This window comes from Coregonus clupeaformis, chromosome 24 (assembly GCF_020615455.1).
Source record: "Coregonus clupeaformis isolate EN_2021a chromosome 24, ASM2061545v1, whole genome shotgun sequence".
Lineage (NCBI taxonomy): Eukaryota > Metazoa > Chordata > Actinopteri > Salmoniformes > Salmonidae > Coregonus > Coregonus clupeaformis.
The window spans coordinates 53,647,890-53,663,781 of NC_059215.1; the positions used below are offsets into that span (position 1 = coordinate 53,647,890).

General features: G+C 46.8%; 1 protein-coding gene across 6 annotated transcripts in view; it reads left to right on the forward strand.

Moving 5' to 3' along the window:
- The window catches only part of scn8aa (sodium channel, voltage gated, type VIII, alpha subunit a), a 136,332-nt gene that overhangs the window by 53,959 nt on the left and 66,481 nt on the right, over window positions 1-15,892 (forward strand). For 3 of the 6 annotated variants that reach the window (XM_041845459.2, XM_041845460.2, XM_041845463.2), the window contains exons 9-12: window positions 2,020-2,161; window positions 9,278-9,484; window positions 9,698-9,709; window positions 10,701-10,988. In XM_041845459.2, coding sequence (XP_041701393.1) covers window positions 2,020-2,161; window positions 9,278-9,484; window positions 9,698-9,709; window positions 10,701-10,988 — 649 coding nt within the window. The remainder of the gene's footprint in view (window positions 1-2,019; window positions 2,162-9,277; window positions 9,485-9,697; window positions 9,710-10,700; window positions 10,989-15,892) is intronic. The other 3 variants (XM_041845462.2, XM_041845464.2, XM_041845465.2) reach the window with 1 other exon arrangement.

Genomic DNA, 15,892 nt, shown 5'->3' on the forward strand with positions numbered 1-15,892 from the left:
CATGTGACAAATACAATTAGATTTTTTATATGTTTGATACCTTTCCATTTCCATTCTAGCCATTACAATAAGCCCGTCCTCCTATAGTTCTTCCCACCAGCCTCCTCTGCTATTTCCGACCACTTTCACCATGATCTTTAGTGCCATTCACCCCCATATGGCGAGCTTCAAATTGAAATAATTCTGGCTTTATGCGCCATCAGGAGTTTTCCATAGGTATATGTCACGCTATCACTATCTACTGGTTTTAATGTCTATGGTAGTTACTCTGTCTGTCTGTCTGTCTCTCTGTTTCCTTGTCTTTCTGTCTGTCTCTGTCCTACTCTTCAGACCCACTGTTCCCTTATTCCTTCATTAAACCAGACAACTGTACTATACATTTACATTTTAGTCATTTAGCAGACGCTCTTATCCAGAGCGACTTACAGTTAGTGCATACATTTTCATACTGGCCCCCCGTGGGAAACGAACCCACAACCCTGTCGTTGCAAGCGCCATGCTCTACCAACTGAGCTACAGGGGACCCTATACGCAGTGCTTAATTTGAGCCGGACCTCTCCGTTTTGGACAGTTTTGTTCCGGAACCTATTTGGCCGGATCCGGTACCTCTCCTGGCATGAAAAATATTTTTTTAACTTTTTAATAATAACAATAAAAGCGATCAAAGTTCATTCGAGTTTCCTCTTAGTTAATTCTCCTGCCCCCACAAAAAAGCGTAATGTGAAAAAGTAGATTTTCAACCCTGGCCTAATATTCTAAGAGTTGATTTGGTTTGGGCGGGCCCGAGTTTATGGTTTGCGCAACTTTGTAATTTATGTTTGAGACCAACGCGTGGCGGTGGCTGTGTGAGAAGCGCGCCAGTAATATGTCTCACATAACTAGAATGAGATTCACTTTCTATGATATCTCTCTACTCTGATAGACATGAGCCTGCAACTCTCATCTCTCCAGCGTTGGACTTCATCATTTATTTCCATATAGAATCATTGCCATGCGAAGGGTTCTGCAGCACCCCTGATAAAGGTAAAGGCATTTGCCAAAGTTATAGAATTACTGCTGTATGTTAAAAAATGAATGAAATCATTCAGAATAGCCTACTACACCATGAGAAGGCCTATAATTTTGCGACATAGGATCAATAGCTGTGGATTGTAGCCTAATAACAAGGAATAGCCCACAGTCCGGAACGCGCCATAAATCTGTTAGTGGAACAACAGCACGCAGACAAAACGGGCCTTTCGCAATATTTCAGATACAATCGAGGGAAAACACAGGTTGGAAAGCAAATCGAGGGAAAACACAGGTTGGAAAACTCCTCCTGAAAAGCGAAGACTATGCTGTAGGCTACCAAACTATTTGATCAACTTCCAAATATTGTTTTATGAGAGAGAGAATGAGAGAGAGATAGGCTTTTGGCACGAGCACATCGGCCATCACCAGCAAGTGAGCTGCGCATCTTTGGGTGAGTCATTGAAACTGGAAAGCATTTTTAGGACAATAATTTCCTCCTCATATTGTAGCCTACAATATGTGTCTCCACACACCTAGGCCAAGGCTATTGATGGATTCAAGACAAGGTCGTTTTTATTGATCTCAGATTCTCAGTTTGTCAGAGTCAAAGTAGCCTGCCATTTCGATCATTTGTGCGCTATTAAAAAAGATTCTTCCAAAGTCTCCAGTCATGTAAAATGACGTAGAATTGCATGAAATGCGTTTAGAAAAGGCCCACATTTTCTCGGACCCTAGGCTACTAAATATGTTCCACATGTGTAAAACTTCTATATGTGCCTCTACTCAACTGCTCAATGCCACTACGCAAATACGATGAAATGCATGCAATGCTTATTAAGGATAAAGGATTTTTTTTTCCTTCTTATGCGTTCTGGTACCTCAGAACTTTTTGTTCCGGCACCTCCCGATTTACAAATTAAGCACTGACCATATGGCAGCCATGTTGTTATTGTATGTAAATATTGCTGTGTCATTGTATGGTTGTGTGGCCCTCTCCTCTCCCCCCAGCCGCTGCCCTGAAGGCTACACATGCATGAAAGCTGGGAGGAATCCAAACTACGGCTACACCAGCTTCGACAGCTTCGGATGGGCTTTCCTGGCTCTCTTCAGACTCATGACACAGGACTTCTGGGAGAACCTCTACATGCTGGTGAGCACAGAATGAAATAGAACATACCGTATTATATACATTGCCTCTATCTATGATGTCTTATATCTATGCAGGTGAGACAGGCTTGTTGTTTTACCAAAGGGTATGTTGGTTTGGTTTTCACTGTTGAGTTAAATGCAAAATGTAAACATGCTTTGTCCACATATCCAGTTGGCCGATTAGCTTTCCTTTGGGACATATTGGACCTTTACATCAGGGACGTCACTAGACTTTCAGAACATCTGGGGCTCAGTACACTACACCGTTACACACTTCCTCCACCCCATTACAGTATAGATGACAGTACATTACACCGTTACACACTTCCTCCACCCCATTACAGTATAGATTGCAGTACATTACACCGTTACACACTTCCTCCACCCCATTACAGTATAGATTGCAGTACATTACACATTACACACTTCCTCCACCCCATTACAGTATAGATTACAGTACATTACACCGTTACACACTTCCTCCACCCCATTACAGTATAGATTACAGTACATTACACAGTTACACACTTCCTCCACCCCATTACAGTATAGATTACAGTACATTACACCGTTACACACTTCCTCCACCCCATTACAGTATAGATTACAGTACATTACACCGTTACACACTTCCTCCACCCCATTACAGTATAGATTGCAGTACATTACACATTACACACTTCCTCCACCCCATTACAGTATAGATTACAGTACATTACACCGTTACACACTTCCTCCACCCCATTACAGTATAGATTACAGTACATTACACCGTTACACACTTCCTCCACCCCATTACAGTATAGATTACAGTACATTACACCGTTACACACTTCCTCCACCCCATTACAGTATAGATTACAGTACATTACACCGTTACACACTTCCTCCACCCCATTACAGTATAGATTACAGTACATTACACAGTTACACACTTCCTCCACCCCATTACAGTATAGATTACAGTACATTACACTGTTACACACTTCCTCCACCCCATTACAGTATAGATTACAGTACATTACACTGTTACACACTTCCTCCACCCCATTACAGTATAGATTAAAGTATAGTAGAGTGATAAAGCTGGGGGGAAGGGCATATAGTAATTCCTTATACCTGAGATATAGGGACTTTTAACAAAATGCCACCCTATTCCCTATATAGTGCACTATTTTTGGCCATAGCTTTTCTTGGTATTTTCCACAAGAAACTGTCATACAGATTTTCGCTGCACACTCACATGAACAGATGGACAAGCAAAACAATGAGATTTCAAAGGTGTTACACAGTTGCACAAAAATGTTGATATGACAAAAGTTGTATTAATCGTATGTTCAGGATACACATGGTATACGCTGTCCAATAAATTGCTTACTTTCAGGTTATTCTCGACAATGCAACAACAATAAGAAATAAGAAAATATAAGAATATGAACATAAAGTAAATGACTCAGTAGAATAAACATTTTAGCATAAGTATAATACAGGTAGGTACAATTTATAGTACAATATTTACATATGTATTGGGGAAGGAGGGGATGGGGGACAAGTGTTTAAATTGTGCAGTTTTAGCAATAATAATAAGAGTTTTTAACAAGAAACTGTCTCTGAGCCTGTTGGTATCAGACCTCATGCTCCGATACTGTCTGCTAGACGGTAAGGGAGTGAACAGCTCGTGGCTGTGGTGTGTGTGGTCCTTGATGATGCTGCGGGACTTCCTCAGGCACTGTTTCAAGTAGATGTCCTGGATGGGAGCACGGTCCCAGTGATGTACTGGATGGGAGCACGGTCCCAGTGATGTACTGGATGGGAGCACGGTCCCAGTGATGTCCTGGATGGGAGCATGGTCCCAGTGATGTTCTGGATGGGAGCACGGTCCCAGTGATGTCCTGGATGGGAGCACGGTCCCAGTGATGTCCTGGATGGGAGCACGGTCCCAGTGATGTCCTGGATGGGAGCACGGTCCCAGTGATGTCCTGGATGGGAGCACGGTCCCAGTGATGTTCTGGATGGGAGCACGGTCCCAGTGATGTCCTGGATGGGAGCACGGTCCCAGTGATGTCCTGGATGGGAGCACGGTCCCAGTGATGTACTGGATGGGAGCACGGTCGCAGTGATGTTCTGGATGGGAGCACGGTCCCAGTGATGTCCTGGATGGGAGCACGGTCCCAGTGATGTCCTGGATGGGAGCACGGTGACAGTGATGTCCTGGATGGGAGCACGGTCCCAGTGATGTACTGGATGGGAGCACGGTCCCAGTGATGTCCTGGATGGGAGCACGGTCCCAGTGATGTCCTGGATGGGAGCACGGTCCCAGTGATGTCCTGGATGGGAGCACGGTCCCAGTGATGTTCTGGATGGGAGCACGGTCCCAGTGATGTCCTGGATGGGAGCACGGTCCCAGTGATGTCCTGGATGGGAGCACGGTCCCAGTGATGTCCTGGATGGGAGCACGGTCCCAGTGATGTCCTGGATGGGAGCACGGTCGCAGTGATGTTCTGGATGGGAGCACGGTCCCAGTGATGTCCTGGATGGGAGCACGGTCCCAGTGATGTCCTGGATGGGAGCACAGTCCCAGTGATGTCCTGGATGGGAGCACAGTCCCAGTGATGTACTGGATGGGAGCACGGTCCCAGTGATGTCCTGGATGGGAGCACGGTCCCAGTGATGTCCTGGATGGGAGCACGGTCCCAGTGATGTCCTGGATGGGAGCACGGTCCCAGTGATGTTCTGGATGGGAGCACGGTCCCAGTGATGTCCTGGATGGGAGCACGGTCCCAGTGATGTCCTGGATGGGAGCACGGTCCCAGTGATGTCCTGGATGGGAGCACGGTCCCAGTGATGTCCTGGATGGGAGCACGGTCCCAGTGATGTTCAGGATGGGAGCACGGTCCCAGTGATGTCCTGGATGGGAGCACGGTCCCAGTGATGTCCTGGATGGGAGCACGGTCCCAGTGATGTACTGGATGGGAGCACGGTCGCAGTGATGTTCTGGATGGGAGCACGGTCCCAGTGATGTCCTGGATGGGAGCACGGTCCCAGTGATGTCCTGAATGGGAGCACGGTCACAGTGATGTCCTGGATGGGAGCACGGTCCCAGTGATGTACTGGATGGGAGCACGGTCCCAGTGATGTCCTGGATGGGAGCACGGTCCCAGTGATGTACTGGATGGGAGCACGGTCCCAGTGATGTCCTGGATGGGAGCACGGTCCCAGTGATGTCCTGGATGGGAGCACGGTCCCAGTGATGTCCTGGATGGGAGCATGGTCCCAGTGATGTCCTGGATGGGAGCACGGTCCCAGTGATGTTCTGGATGGGAGCACGGTCCCAGTGATGTCCTGGATGGGAGCACGGTCCCAGTGATGTCCTGGATGGGAGCACGGTCCCAGTGATGTCCTGGGCCGTCTTCACCACTTGCCGGAGGGCCTTGCGGTCGTGGACGGAGCAATTCCTGTACCAGACCGTGATGCAACTGGTCAGAACGTTCTTGATGGTGCAGTGGCAGTATTTGGAGAGGGCCCAGGGTGGCATGCCAATGATCAGAAATTATTTCCCATTGTATTTTATCAGACTATCAGATCAGACAAGCGATAGTTGAACCCAGCAGTTCAAGAAGTGCTGGCATGCATACACACTACCTGCACAAACATTAGCGGGTTTTAAGATTGCAGTAAATCATATACACTGTATCCAGAGTATGCTAAGGTCTGTCTGTCTGTGTGTGTGTGTAGAATCTTTAGTGTACAGTCTGTGTGTGGAACAGGAGGACAGTAGAGTTTCTGTCCTCTTGTCAGTTTGTGGTACTCTGTCTTGCTGAGGACTGTCGCAGTGTGCTGGATATTCTTCCCAGCGCTGAGTGTACACCACATGGGAGGGAATAGCATTTGTCAGAACCCAGGAAGTCCTCTCTGTCACTCTCTCTCTCTCTCTCTCTCTCTCTCTCTCTCTCTCTCTCTCTCAATTCAATTTCAATTTCAATTTAAGGGCTTTATTGGCATGGGAAACGTGTGTTAACATTGCCAAAGCAAGTGAAGTAGATAGTAAACAAAAGTGAAATAAACAATAAATATTAACAGTAAACATTACACTCAGAAGTTTCAAAAGAATAAAGACATTTCAAATGTCATATTATGTCTAAATACAGTGTTGTAACAATGTGCAAATAGTTAAAGTACAAATGGGAAAATAAATAAACATAAATATGGGTTGTATTTACAATGGTGTTTGTTCTTCACTGGTTGCCCTTTTCTTGTGGCAACAGGTCACAAATCTTGCTGCTGTGATGGCACACTGTGGTTTTTCACCCAGTAGATAAGGGAGTTTATCAAAATTGGGTTTGTTTTCGAATTCTTTGTGGATCGCTGTAATCTGAGGGAAATATGTGTCTCTAATATGGTCATACATTTGGCAGGAGGTTAGGAAGTGCAGCTCAGTCTCTCTCTCTGCCTCAACTCTGCTCCCTATACACCCTCTCTTAAAGGGCCCTAGTGCAGACCATACACCCTCTTTTAAAGGGTCCTAGTGCAGACCATAGTGTAAGTGTACATCTGAAATAGCACCTTTTAATTTGTTCAAATGTAAGCTTTATTTTGACAGGGAGTCAATGCTGAGACCAAGGTCTCTTTTCCTGATGAGCCCTGTTTAGCACCACAATACACATCAAAATACACATTATAATACACAACAATACACGAAAAGCAAAACACAATCATAAAAAACAGACACATTCTTCAGTAAAAAGGTCCCCTAACTACCATCTGAAATGCCCTAGAGGCACCAATTCCTCCAATGTTAAAGTGCATTGCTTTTACCCAACTCAGTGGGGATGGAAGGGACCTCCAGAGTTAACCATCCCTGAGACCGGGTCTGGTGTCGTACGTCTATAGGTTAATAATGAAGTAAGGTATGATGGAAGTTTATGCAGGAGGGCTTTATAAACAAAAATAGTTCAATGCGTCGATCTATGTGACTTCAAAGATGGCCAACCTACATTCTGATACAGAATGCAGTGATGTGTACTGAACCTATCGCCCGTAATAAAGCGTAGTGCGCTATGATAAACTGTCCAATGGCTTCATACAGTGGCAGCAGCTTTCATATAGACAATATCCCCATAGTCAATACAGTGGCAGCAGCTTTCAGATAGACAATATCCCCATAGTCAATACAGTGGCAGCTGCATTTATATAGACAATATCCCCATAGTCAATACAGTGGCAGCTGCATTTATATAGACGATATCCCCATAGTCAATACCCCCATAGTCAATACAGTAGCAGCAGCTTTCATATAGACAATATCCCCATAGTCAATACAGTGGCAGCTGCATTTATATAGACAATATCCCCATAGTCAATACAGTGGCAGCTGCATTTATATAGACAATATCCCCATAGTCAATACAGTGGCAGCTGCATTTATATAGACAATATCCCCATAGTCAATACAGTGGCAGCGGCTTTCAGATAGACAATATCCCCATAGTCAATACAGTGGCAGCTGCATTTATATAGACAATATCCCCATAGTCAATACAGTGGCAGCTGCATTTATATAGACGATATCCCCATAGTCAATACAGTGGCAGCTGCATTTATATAGACAATATCCCCATAGTCAATACAGTGGCAGCTGCATTTATATAGACAATATCGCCATAGTCTATAACCGGTATGAATGTCGACTGAATTATTTGTTTTCTGCTATTTAATGAAAGGCACGACCTATTGCTATAAAAATCTTAATTTCCTAACTAATGCATCAACATGCTTTTTGAAAGATAGCTTTTCGTCAATCCAGATGGCCAGATATTTATAAGTCTAAATTTAGCCGCGTTACTGTAGCTACAGCCTGCGCTGGGCTTGTGACAATCCCCTGTGTGAAATATGAATATAACTGAGAGAAATGTCTACTCATTCAACACATACAAATGTATTACATGTCACAATCATGTTATGTATACATGGAATGATGGAATTCCAAATAGCATTCTGAATCAGAGTGGTTGTTTTATTTAGAGCTTGGCTCCTGTTTTCCTTTCTCTGCTTGAGTCTCATGGTCTCTCCGCTGGGGATAGCAACCCACTGAAATGATTGGGCTTGTGTGCTAGCTGGCTGTTGGGGTGTGCTTCCACTGCACTGTTCATAGAAGACTAGGTCAAAATGCAGATATGGGGGAGTCCAGGCTCCATTTGATAAATAACGCCAAGTTGTGCCCATGCTGGGAACCTAACACACACACTGGGAACCTAGCTAGCTAACAAAATGCCGTCAGTGCATGGAAGTGCTTCTGGTGTTGAGGCTTATCCATTATCAGTTCCTAGCGTCAGATCAGTTCTACACCTCACTGTTTATCGGCCTACATAATGTCTATGACAGTGAATTAGAATCATCATCACACTCTGGTAAGCAGAAGGAAATCTAAATGGAATTTAATGTGTTGAAGTGGGGAAGTGTTAAAGTACCACCACCAGCATTTAGATTCTACACTTCTACACAGCCTGGATAGGTTCAACAGTACTCAGTAACTGATACATAACCTCTGACCTTTAACCTTTGACCTCTACCCTCTAACCCCACCTCAATATGAACCTCACGGCCCTGTCATATGACCCAGTTATCATCGTAATGAACACGATCTGGGTAGAGGAGGGGAACAAATTGACAGCCTCTTCTGGAGGACTGGATGGGAGACAAGTGTCTGACTCTGCTGTACTCTCTGTTCTCTTCCAGACCCTAAGGACGGCAGGGAAGGGTTATTGTTCGGGTTAGAGGTCAGGGGTTATAGGTCAAATATCAGTGTACACTCTTAGAAAAAAAGGTGTTATCTAGAACCTAAAAGGGTTATTCGGCTGTCCCCATAGGATAACCCTTTGAAGAACCCTTTTTGGTTCCAGGTAAAACCCCTTTGGTTCCAGGTTGAACCCTTTTGAGTTCCATGTAAAACCATTTCTACAGAAGGTTCTACATGGAACCCAAAAGGGTTATACCTGGAATCAAAAATAATTCTACTTGGAACCAAAAAGGGTTCTTCTAAGGGTTCTCGTATGGGGACAGCCAAAGAACCCTTTTGGAGTGTATCTGACCCTCTGCTGTCTTCTCTCTCCCCTTCCAGACCCTGCGGGCAGCAGGGAAGACCTACATGATCTTCTTTGTGCTGGTGATCTTCGTGGGGTCCTTCTACCTGGTCAATCTGATCCTCGCTGTGGTGGCCATGGCCTATGAGGAGCAGAACCAGGCCACAATGGAGGAGGCTGAGCAGAAAGAGGCGGAGTTCAAGGCCATGCTGGAGCAGATCAAGAACCAGCAGGAGGCTGCACAGGTCAGTATCCCAGTGTCTCTGTGTCTCAGCATGTCTATGTGGCTGCCAAATGGCACCTTTTCCCTGATACACTGTATAATGCACTACTTTTGACCAGGTAGTGCACTATGTGGAGGGAAACGGGTGCCATTTCAGATGCAATTCATTGTAACCGTACACTGTTACACTGTATATGTGTTTGTTTCTTTGTCTTTGTTGTCACTGTCTCTGCAGGAGGCCGCACAGGTCAGTGTCTGTTCTGTCTGTCTGTATTTTCTGTCTGCCGGTCTGTCTGTCTGTCATTCTGTCTGTCTGTCTGTCTGTCTTCCGGTCTGTCTGTCTGTCTGACTGTTCTGTGTGTCTGTATTTTCTGTCTGTCTGTCTGTTCTGTGTGTCTGTATTTTCTGTCTGTGTGTCTTTCTTTCTGTCTGTCTGTCTGTCTGTCTGTCTGTCTGTCTGTCTGCGGTCTGTCTGTCTGTCTGTCTGCCGGTCTGTCTGTCTGTCTGTCTGTCTGTCTGTCTGTCTGTCTGTCTGTCTGTCTGTCTGCCCTGTCTGTCGGGCTGTCTGTCTGTCTGTCGGTCGGGCTGTCTGTCTGTTTGTCTGTCTGTCTGTCTGTCTGTCTGTCTGTCTGTCTGTCTGTCTGTCTCTCATCATCGCTCTGTGTATACTGTACTGCCTGTGCTTACTATACTCCAGTCCTATCCTTGACTGTCTGTTTGGTTTAAATCTGTTGTGTCTAATATAAGCAGTGGAGCCGTGTTCGTTACCGTGCTCCTATACCTCACTGTGTTTGTGACGGAGGTGAGTAACCTTGCCTGAGACCTGAAGATTTGCATGGGCTTCCTGAGCCAATGCCTAGGCTTTGGCTTAGCGGGCTAATGCACTCTTTTGGCTCACAGCAAACTGGGCTTGGACCCCTGTCTGTCACATATGGCTAGTTTAAACCTGTTTATCCTGATATAAGCTGTACAGCCATGTCTCTGAAGCCAAGCTATGCAAAATGGCTGTTCTGCGTACTTGCTTAGCACAAATACGCAAACTTGCACAGCCCCAAGTAAGTCAAGTGCAGCTGCAGCCCCGCAATTTGTATCTCGATACAACTACACAGGATTGCCATTTTTGCGTAGCTAGCTAAATGCATTGCGTATTTGCTTAGGGTATAGATTAGACTTCAGTAGGACTGGACACAGACAGGTGTTTTTCTCACTCTCTCTCCCGGTGTGGCGGTCTGCGATAGGCCAATGCCATGGCGACGTCGGCGGGCACGGTGTCGGAGGACGTAGGGGATGACGACGGCAGGGGGAACCTGTCCTGTAGCTCGTCAGAGATGTCCAAGCTCAGCTCCAAGAGCGCCAAGGAGCGGCGCAACCGCAAGAAGAAGTGGCGCCAGAAAGAGCAGTCGCAGCGGGAGGAGAAGGGGGACTGCGAGAAATTCATCAAGTCCGAGTCGGACGACGGCAGCAAGAGGAGCCGCTTCCATTTCCCTGACAACCGGCTAGGCCGCAAGTCTTCCATCATGAACCAGGTGAGAGGACCAGCGTCAAAGGTCACTGTTTGTCACTGTGCAATGCATTCCTGGAGGAAGACAGAATAGGACTAAATAACAGCAGTTCATTTGAGGTCACATATTGACACTCCAATGTTCAAAATGATTTTAGTTCCCTTCTAAGTAAATTTAAACATTAGGGTTTGGTTTCAGATTAAGACTATTTAGAGCTTTGTAACAGGGCTTCGACCACAGAGTAACAGGGCTTCAACCACAGAGTAACAGGGCTTCAACCACAGAGTAACAGGGCTTCAACCACAGATACATTCATCATAACCTGCTGTTGTAGCTAAAGATACAGTGGCATTCATCATAACCTGCTGTTCAAATAAAATAAAATGTTATTTGTCACATGCCACCTTACCGTGAAATCCTTACTTACAAGCCCTTAACCAACAATGCAGTTCAAGATATTTACTAAATAAAATAAGGTAAAAAATAATAAAAAGTTACACAATAAAATAACAATAACGAGGCTATATACTGGGGGTACCGGTACAGAGTCAATGTGCGGGGGTACAGGTTAGTCGAGGTAATTTGTACATGTAGGTAGGGATAAAGTGACTATGCATAGATAGTAGCAGTGTAAAAACAAATGGAGGAGGAGAGGGGGAATGTAAATAGTCCGGGTGGCCATTTGATTAATTGTTCAGCAGTCTTATGGCTTGGGGGTAGAAGCTGTTAAGGAGCCTTTTGGTCCTAGACTTGGCGAGAACAGTCTATGACTTGGGTGACTGGAGTCTGACAATTTTTTGGGCCTTCCTCTGACACCGCCTAGTATATAGGTCCTGGATGGCAGGAAGCTTGGCTCCAGTGATGTACTGGGCCATACGCACTACCCTCTGTAGCGCCTTACGGTGAGATGCTGAGTAGTTACCATACCAGTCAGGATGCTCTCGATGGTGCAGCTTTAGAACTTTTTGAGGATCTGAGGACCCATGCCAAATCTTTTCATTCTCCTGAGGGGGAATAGGCTTTGTCGTGCCCTCTTCACTACAGTTTTGGTGTGTTTGGACCCTGATAGTTTGTTGGTGATGTGGACACCAAGGAACTTGAAACTCTCGACCCGCTCCACTACAGCCCTGTCGATGTTAATGTGGGCCTGTTCGGCCCTCCTTTTCATGTAATCCACGATCAGCTCCTTTGTCTTTCTCACATTGAGGGAGAGGTTGTTATCCTGGCACCATACTGCCAGGTCTCTGACCTCCTCCCTATAGGCTGTCTCATCGTTGTCGGTGATCAGGCCTACCACTGTTGTGTCGTCAGCAAACTTAATGATGGTGTTGGAGTCGTGTTTGGCCACGCAGTCGTGGGTGAACAGGGAGTACAGGAGGGGACTAAGCACGCACCCCTGAGGGCCCCCCGTGTTGAGGATCAGCGTGGCAGATGTGTTGTTGCCTACACTTCCCACCTGGGGGCGGCCCGTCAGGAAGTCCAGGATCCAGTTGCAGAGGGAGGTGTTTAGTCCCAGGGTCCTTAGCTCAGTGATTAGCTTTGTGGGCACTATGGTGTTGAATGCTGAGCTGTAGTCAATGAACAGCATTCTCACATAGGTGTTCCTTTTGTCCAAGTAGGAAAGGGCAGTGTGGAGTGCGATTGAGATTGCGTCATCTGTGGATCTGTTGGGGCAGTATGCGAATTGGAGTGGGTCTAGGGTTTCCAGGATGCTGGTTTTGATGTGAGCCATGACCAGCCTTTCAAAGCACTTCATGGCTACCGACGTGCTAAGGGGCGGTAATCATTGTTGTAGCTAAAGATACAGTAGCATTCATCCAAGGCTTGAATTATTAACAGTGAATACATTCATGTTTCAGTAGAGCAAAGTGTTGTTTTGTTCTGGGGTCTTTCATATTGTACTGTTACTTAGGGGCAGGACAATACCAGTATTGCGATACTCATTAGCATCGTGGCAAGGAAACAAAAAACAAAGTGGATTTAACTTCTTTAATTAAACAGCCCTAATGTTGGAAACAAAAATCATGATGTTGTCATCCAGAGTCACATTTATTTATTTTCCAAGCTATAGCACACAATATTTTACATACAGCAGGTTTTTAAAGGACCAAAGAGTGTGGTCTGCTTCATGTTTTCATTTTTGCCATGGACAAAATATTGCGATACTGGTATTGTCTCGGCCCTGCTGTATCTGTTTGTCTCGCCCTGACCTAGAGAACTCTTGTTGGTTGGGTCAGGGTGTGAGTTCAGTTTGAGATCTATGTTATTGTATTTCTATGTTGAATCTAGTATTTGTATTTCTATGTTTGGCCGGGTGTGATTCCCAATCAGAGGCAGCTGTCGCTCCTTGTCTCTGATTGGGGATCATACTTAAGTAGCCTGGTTGCCTACCTTAGTTGTGGGATCTTGTTTGTGTTCCTGGTTAGGCTTGTTGTGAGTATAGCCCATAGGACTTCACGTTACGTTGCTTTTGTTGTTTTGTCAAGTGTTTATCTTCATTAATAAATATGTACGCATACCACGCTGCACCTTGGTCTGACCTGTCTCTCAACGATTGTGACACTGTTCAACAACACAGGGCAGGACTCCAGCTTATAGTATATGAGTATTCAAACCCCTGAAAATAACTGTTATTTAAACGCAAAGCGATGCATTCATGTGATTTCTATTGGTGTTAGAACTAGGTTTTTGTCAGAGACCATCATCATTATCATCCGTACTAGAGAATAGGCCCTCTCACCAGATGAGTACTCACAGGCTAGTGACCATAAACGTGTCAAATCAGCAGAGTGAACACGTATATAACAGTAGTAAGATGATTGATACAGTACAAGTCCAGGTTCACAGTGAGAACAGTAGTAGACACACTGCAGGCACGACTCCAACACTATCATTACGTTTGCCGATGACACAACAGTGGTAGGCCTGATCACCAACAACGACGAGACAGCCTATAGGGAGGAGGTCAGAGACCTGGCAGTGTGGTGCCAGGATAACAACCTCTCCCTCAACGTGATCAAGACAAAGGAGATGATTGTGGACTACAGGAAAAGGAGGACTGAGCACACCCCCATTCTCATCGACGGGGCTGTAGTGGAGCAGGTTGAGAGCTTCAAGCTCCTTGGTGTCCACGTTACCAACAAACTATCATGGTCCAAACACACCAAGACAGTCGTGAAGGCACAACAAAGCCTATTCCCCCTCAGGAGACTGAAAAGATTTGGCATGGGTCCTCAGATCCTCAAAAAGTTATACAGCTGCACCATCGAGAGCATCCTGACTGGTTGCATCACTGCCTGGTATGGCAACTGCTCGGCCTCCGACCGCAAGGCCTCCGACCGCAAGACACTGCCCAGTACATCACTGGATCCAAGTTTCCTGCCATCCAGGACCTCTATACCAGGCGGTGTCAGAGGAAGGCCCTAAAAATGGTCAAAGACTCCAGCCACCCTAGTCATAGACTGTTCTCTCTGCTACCTCACGGCAGCCGGTACCGGAGCGCCAAGTCTAGGTCCAAAAGGCTTCTTAACAGCTTCTACCCACAAGCCATAAGACTCCTGAACAGCTAATCAAATGGCTACCCATACTATTTTTTACACACTTAGGAATGTGATCAGAACCTTATCTTATTCATTTAGGCTAACCCCTGGCTTAGTCAGCCAGATGCGGAGATGGACAGCTGTCACTCTCGGCTGTGCACGTGCTGACTACCTAGCATTACGTTAGCTTTGAGCTCTTGAGTGTCGTGGACCTTTCGATTATTATGGATCCCTTCAACAGTTTGGAGCCTGTGATATCAGTTCCTGTTAGCCGAAAGATTCAACTTTTTAAACAAGCTCATGAAAAGGAGAGAGCCAAGATTCAGCAACGGGAAACAATAATAGACTACTGGCTGCAAACCTACGGAGGGCTGAGGGCTGTGTCAGAGGGCTGTGTCAGAGGGCTGTGTCAGAGGGCTGTGAGAGGGCTGTGTCAGAGGGCTGTGTCAGAGGGCTGTGTCAGAGGGCTGTGTCAGAGGGCTGTGTCAGAGGGCTGTGAGAGGGCTGTGAGAGGGCTGTGTCAGAGGGCTGTGTCAGAGGGCTGTGTCAGAGGGCTGTGAGAGGGCTGTGTCAGAGGGCTGTGAGAGGGCTGTGTCAGAGGGCTGTGTCAGAGGGCTGTGAGAGGGCTGTGTCAGAGGGCTGTGTCAGAGGGCTGTGTCAGAGGGCTGTGTCAGAGGGCTGTGAGAGGGCTGTGTCAGAGGGCTGTCAGAGGGCTGTGTCAGAGGGATGTGAGAGGGCTGTGTCAGAGGGCTGTGTCAGAGGGTTGTGAGAGGGCTGTGTCAGAGGGCTGTGTCAGAGGGCTGTGTCAGAGGGCTTTGTCAGAGGGTTGTCAGAGGGCTGTGTCAGAGGGCTGTGTCAGAGGGCTGTGTCAGAGGGCTGTCAGAGGGCTGTGAGAGGGCTGTGTCAGAGGGTTGTGAGAGGGCTGTGTCAGAGGGCTGTGTCAGAGGGATGTGAGAGGGCTGTGTCAGAGGGCGGTGTCAGAGGGCTGTGTCAGAGGGCTGTGAGAGGGCTGTGTCAGAGGGCTGTGAGAGGGCTGTGTCAGAGGGCTGTGTCAGAGGGCTGTGAGAGGGCTGTGTCAGAGGGCTGTGTCAGAGGGCTGTGAGAGGGCTGTGAGAGGGCTGTGTCAGAGGGCTGTGTCAGAGGGCTGTGAGAGGGCTGTGTCAGAGGGCTGTCAGAGGGCTGTGAGAGGGCTGTGTCAGAGGGATGTGAGAGGGCTGTGTCAGAGGGCTGTGTCAGAGGGTTGTGAGAGGGCTGTGTCAGAGGGCTGTGTCAGAGGGCTGTGTCAGAGGGCTTTGTCAGAGGGTTGTCAGAGGGCTGTGTCAGAGGGCTGTGTCAGAGGGCTGTGTCAGAGGGCTGTGTCAGAGGGCTGTCAGAGGGCTGTGAGAGGGC